General features: G+C 40.3%; 1 protein-coding gene across 1 annotated transcript; it reads left to right on the top strand.

Annotated features, from left to right (window-relative positions):
- The first annotated feature begins 258 nt into the window (after positions 1–258).
- LOC129409147 (transient receptor potential cation channel subfamily M member 1-like) lies at positions 259–4,306 on the top strand. Its single transcript, XM_055154288.1, has 6 exons — positions 259–348; positions 830–1,043; positions 1,350–1,474; positions 1,596–1,771; positions 2,799–3,050; positions 3,830–4,306. The coding sequence occupies exons 1-6, from the start codon at positions 346–348 to the stop codon at positions 3,975–3,977; spliced, it is 918 nt and encodes a 305-aa protein (XP_055010263.1). The 5' UTR covers positions 259–345; the 3' UTR covers positions 3,978–4,306.
- The last annotated feature ends 1,524 nt before the right edge of the window (positions 4,307–5,830 follow it).

Genomic DNA, 5,830 nt, shown 5'->3' with positions numbered 1-5,830 from the left:
GACATTACAAATACTTTTTACTTCAGCCTAAACCCTTTCGGTCATGATCCATGGGGTTGTAGTCTATCTTTTGTTTTATTTTGTTTTGTAGTGCTACAAAATGACCGAATAAAACTACTCCTACTAAACTCTATTGTTTTATCGTTTATTGTTGCCCGATCCAGGTGCAGTTGTGGTCAGTTGGTGGGCCAGCACAAAGCCCTGTCTGTGGACCCGAAGCAGAACAGCGCCGCCCTAGAGGTGCAGCCCGGAGAGAGATGGAGCGCGCTCAAACACACCCAGGCCACGCCCACAGACGCCTACGGAGTGGTGGAGTTTCAGGGCGGAGGACACGTCAACAAAGCAATGGTACGTAAAAACATAATGACCATAGGATGAGCAGTGTTTAATTCATAGGTTTTGGCTTCCTTTCTCCATTTTGAGGACCTTTTCTCTCTCAAAAGCCATACAATTTTCTTTCAACTTGTCAATTAGTATGACGACGGTCTTAATTTTTCATGCTTCTGAAATCCAAGGATAGTGTGAACTTAGAAATATTAAAAAATATTGAAAAAAGTCCAAGCAAATTTATCACAGGCTCCTGGAAATTTTGTATATGTATCTTAAAACTCTTTTGGCTGCGTTCCTCTAATGTTTGCATTGTGTTATCACGGTAAATGCTGAACATTCCACCATAGAGATACATTTATAACACCCCCAGCATGATATCACTGCAAATTTTCAAAAGGAAAAACAGGCTCTTGCCCCCCATCTGAGAGAATGACAACATCACACATCTGGAGTCTTAAAACCACCAACAGATCCTCACATGTCTCTCTGCCTCCCACAGTACATCCGTGTGGCGTACGACTCGAAGCCCGACTCCCTGCTGCAGATGATGGTGAAGGAGTGGCAGCTGGAGCTCCCCACTCTCCTGGTGTCTGTCCACGGGGGGCTGCAGAACTTTGAGCTGCCCCCAAAACTCAAGCAGGTCTTTGGGAAGGGCCTGATCAAAGCCAGCGTCACCACCGGAGCCTGGATCTTCACCGGGGGAGTCAGTACAGGTGTGGTTCAATATATGAGACAATATACAAGAGTTTCTAGTGAGTTTCTAGTTTTAACATTTAAACATTTAAACAAAAAACTAATGAAAAAACCCTTATTAGACCCACTTTGTGCAAGTAGCTACCAGTCAGATCTTGTCCAAACCAGTTCAACCAAATCATACCTATCTGGTTCCACCATCATTTAAACTCTGTGGTTCCTGCTGCAGATAGAATCTTTCAGTGTGGGTTTGGTCATCAGATCTTTGCTCAGCTGAGTCTGGTGACACATGTTGAAGCAGGTTTGTCTCTTTTTTGTCATAACAGGAGTGATCCGCCATGTTGGAGACGCTCTGAAGGAGCACTCCTCCAAGTCCAGAGGAAAAGTCTGTGCCATCGGCATCGCTCCCTGGGGAATCATCGAGAACAAGGAGGACCTTATCGGCAAAGATGTGAGTCTTGCACAAATGGAAGTCTTTGGTGTTTTGACAGAGTAATGCCATGATAACAGTAGGTGAATATACTGCCTCCTGACATACAGTCCTCCCTGTACTGACCTGAAGTCTTTTTCAGGTGACTCGTCCGTACCAGACCATGTCCAACCCTCTGAGTAAACTGTCCGTCCTGAACAGCTCTCACTCTCACTTCATCCTCGCTGATAACGGGACCACAGGGAAGTACGGAGCAGAGGTGCGACTGCGCAGACAGCTGGAGAAGCACATCTCCCTGCAGAAGATCAACACGCGTGAGTTTAACTGTGAACGCTGAATGTTCAGATGCCCTCCCTGTGCTATGATCCTGAGATCTGTGCTGTGGTCATGTGACCATGTGATCCCTGCGCCTGTGTCATGTGACCTGTGGGTTTCCCTTTGTCATCCTATGCCTGGGGCTGTTTGAGAGGCAGGGACCGCAAAGGGAGGCTCAGCCGTCACCACTCACTGCAACTGAAACGGAGACGACCAGAGACGACCAGAGACGACCAGAGACGACCAGAGAGACCAGAGAGAGAGAGCTGTTGTTGATGTTTGGATATTAGAGTATTTGTCATAACTGTAATGTTTTCTAGGACAGTTGGCAAAGCAGCCCTCACATATGTGGATATATTCACCAATACCAAAAGCTACTCTAATGCATAAAGGCACTGATCATTGTCATATTGAATAATCTATAAACTTGTGTTCTACAAAGTTTGGATTTGTATCGTTTTTTAAAGTAATATTTGTGCTGACGTTCTTAAAAGGTGCACTGTGTAACTTTTCTGGTGGATTGTTTGCCACCTGTTTGCATGGCGGTTCAAGGAGAGGGGCCACAGGAGTCCCTGGCCCCACCTCTAATCTGACTGACCCCTGAAGTGCCCCTGTTCTGTCAATCAACTGACGAGAAGAACAATTTTTGCAATTCCACTCCTAAACTCTTGGCAGCAGTAGACCTATTGCGTCACATCAGCTTAATGGGAGAAAAAACAGATCTGTGGAGGGCTTTTTTCTTCTTTTTTTACTGTCTACACTTGTATTTGCACTGTACTGAATTAATCATTTGTGTACTTGATTGCAGAGTGTACTTGGCCCCTGAATGTAACATGTCTCCCCTTAATGGTCCCTGTTTCAGAAAAATCCTAGAACCGCCACTGCCTGTTTTATCTCTAATTAAAGGTGTTTTTTATGACTAAATCAGCTTGTCTAGATGGAGATATTTTTGTTTAAGGTCATACTATGAAACAAAGAGACATACAAGTGGTAGAACTTCCACCAGAAAAGTTACATAGTCCCTCTTTAGTGTCTCTTATCCTTATTTTAACATAAAAACAAAAAATTATAGACTTTTCTCATTAACACATACATTTGTGTTGACAGGTCTGGGTCATGGCGTGCCCGTGGTCTGTCTGATTTTGGAGGGTGGGCCTAATGTGATCTCTATCGTCCTGGAGAGTCTGAAGGAGGAGCCCCCTGTGCCTGTGGTGGTGTGTGACGGCAGCGGGAGGGCATCTGACATACTCTCCTTTGCGCACAAGTACTGCGAGGAAGATGGGTACGATTTTTAGATGACAAAAAATATTCTTACAAGTGACCCACATAGATAAACAAATTAAAAATACTCTTAAAACTGTGATTACATTTAATTGTCATTTAATTTAACTTTTACTTACTCTGGACAAACCCATGATTATCACAATGCTTTGTCAAGACACCATTTCCTCTGAATAAAATCCCAGATAATGTCGAACCTTTCACCCCACATCCATTATAATTTATGCACAAAAGGTTAAAAGCATTTCTGACGTGGAATATTCTGATTCAGGAGATAAACAGAAACGTTACAATGGTTTTAAATACAACATCAGGAAGGTCAGACCAGCTCCGAGGGTCACACTGGCTCCAACCATGAAGCCATCTGTTCATATGATGTTTTAAATTTGTATTAATATCACATGTAAAGCAAAATCAAGTTACCTTATCAAATACATAGTACCATCCTTGTGAAAATGAAAATAGAATAGGTTAACTAATTTCAGAGACTTGATCTGGATTTTACTCTATTGCCTAGTTTCTTGTTTGTATGAACTTTATTTCTAGAGGAATTTCTTCTAATTATTCTAACTAATTATTCACTATGAACACATTAATTTGCAGCTTTGTGGACTAAAACTGTCTAAAAAAAAAAAATCTGATAGGAGCTCAAACTGCAAATCAGATGCAGACAATCCAAGCTGTGCAAAAGCTTAAGAATTTTTTTTACACAATAATAAAGTTATAACACATAAAATGCCAATACTGACCCTTTATGTTTTTATATTTTGTGTTTCCCAGGACGGTCAGTGAAGGCGTCAAAGATCAACTGTTGGTCACGATTCAGAAAACCTTTAACTACAGCCGCAGTCAGGCTCAGCAGATCTTCCTCATGGTGACCGAATGCATGAAGAAAAAGTCTCTGGTAGGTTTCAGAGGAGGAGACTAATCATCCTCAGGACTTAAAGGCGCTCTACCTGATTTTTACTGTCTTAAAAACATGATAAACAATTCATTTTAAATGGTTTGCAGTGGTCCAAATGCATTCAGAGTATCCTAATTATTCACCACAATGAGTTTATAAGAGCTTTCAGAGTTTTAACGGTAGAGATGACAACAAGTAGCATGCAAACACACACTAACTGATTGTCTGATAATAAAATACTGCCTAATTACATGCACGCAGCACACAGTGAACTTATTTTGACCTCAAGAGCTGCTTATACAATATATCTGTACTTGGGCAAGACACATTTTGCTCAAATGTACTGGGTAAAAATCAGGTACAGGCCGTTTAAGTCAGTTTATATATGTAGTTGTTTGTCTATTTTTGCCATTTTTTTATCATCTTACATTTTCATTCAATAAATATAAATACCATTGAGTTCGTTGTCATTTGTGTGTCATTCATTTGTTCATATAAGTTGATCACCATGAACCATAATACTGATAAGCCTTATAATGTAGGTTTTAAATATTTTATAGAGACTCAACTCAACAATACATATTTTATTTGAGGTGACTGTGGTGTAGTGCTTAAGTATTCATCTAGGAACTACACGATCACTAGTTCAAATCTCACATAAACACATATTATGAGCTTGTTTGCAGTCATTACTAAAGGAATTAGACTTTATTTTATCATCTGTGGTGTTCATGTAATAATCATACCATCAAATATATTCACCATAATCAATAAGAGGATATTAAATAATAAATGTTATTATATTTTTTTAATCTTTGAAAGGAGCAGGGTTTATAAGATTTATCTTCTTCCCGTTCCTTTTGTTCATGCTGCAAAGACAAGGCAAATAATGGCTGGAATATGTATTTATGTTAATTGTCAGATTTGTTGTTGTTGTTCTCTTTAAGTTGATGCCAACAAAATAATACCATGAGCAATAAATAAATAAATAATTTTGAGAACGCACAAGTCTGAGAAAAAACACAGACCCTTGACTTACACTAAGAGCGTCATTTAGGGCATCATGTAACTGTACACTAAATAAATTACACGGAATTCGAGGTGGAAATACCGCAGGTCTCAGGACTGACCCCTGGGGAACCCCCAAAAGTCAAGGCCATTAGGTCAGAGACAAAGTACTCGCTGTCGGGCTCTCACGCTGCTTTCATGAGCGTGTCAAAAGTTCACATGCGACATTTCTTCATCATCTGATCTGTGTACGATCATGTGCTTTTGGTCGAATACCGAGAAACACACTGTAAATATTTGTCATTCGCAATTTTGAGCAGAAACTATTTTAGAAGTTGTTGACAGCATTCTCCCAATTTAAGGTTCACTTCATTAAAAAAAAAACTCAACCTGCCTCATGTGTTTCTCGTGTCCAAATTCCCAATAGTCTGGTTAGGTCCATTAGGTCATATTGTTTTGATAACTTTGGGATTTTTATCAGACCTTTTATTGTGAGACTTTGACATCGACTGGACTCGACTGCCCTCTGCTGCTTTTCTCAGAAGTGTCACCTGATTTTGCTCTGACGTGTCTAGTGAGATGATTGAAACAGATTTTGGGTCTGTCTTCTTACATGACTGACTGTTCATTCATAACATTCATTTCAAATCCAGTTTATGAGACAGTTAAAAGGCACAAAAACATAATTCATTTTGGCATAACAACCATCATAGTCTACTTACCGCGACCATACAAGTGCAACTGGCTATGAGGACGTACGTTTCTCGTTTGTTGATAACAACCCAAGCCTCAAACATCGCGGTCTTGTGTCTTTACCTTTGACTAGGAAGGACTTTGGATGTTAACACACAAAACTCTGAATCGATGTC

Source organism: Boleophthalmus pectinirostris, unplaced genomic scaffold, assembly GCF_026225935.1.
Source record: "Boleophthalmus pectinirostris isolate CB_2022bp ecotype Guang Dong unplaced genomic scaffold, ASM2622593v1 HiC_scaffold_19, whole genome shotgun sequence".
NCBI classification, from domain to species: domain Eukaryota; kingdom Metazoa; phylum Chordata; class Actinopteri; order Gobiiformes; family Gobiidae; genus Boleophthalmus; species Boleophthalmus pectinirostris.
Note: the sequence above shows the minus strand (reverse complement) of the source record. Positions and strands in the feature narration are given on the sequence as shown.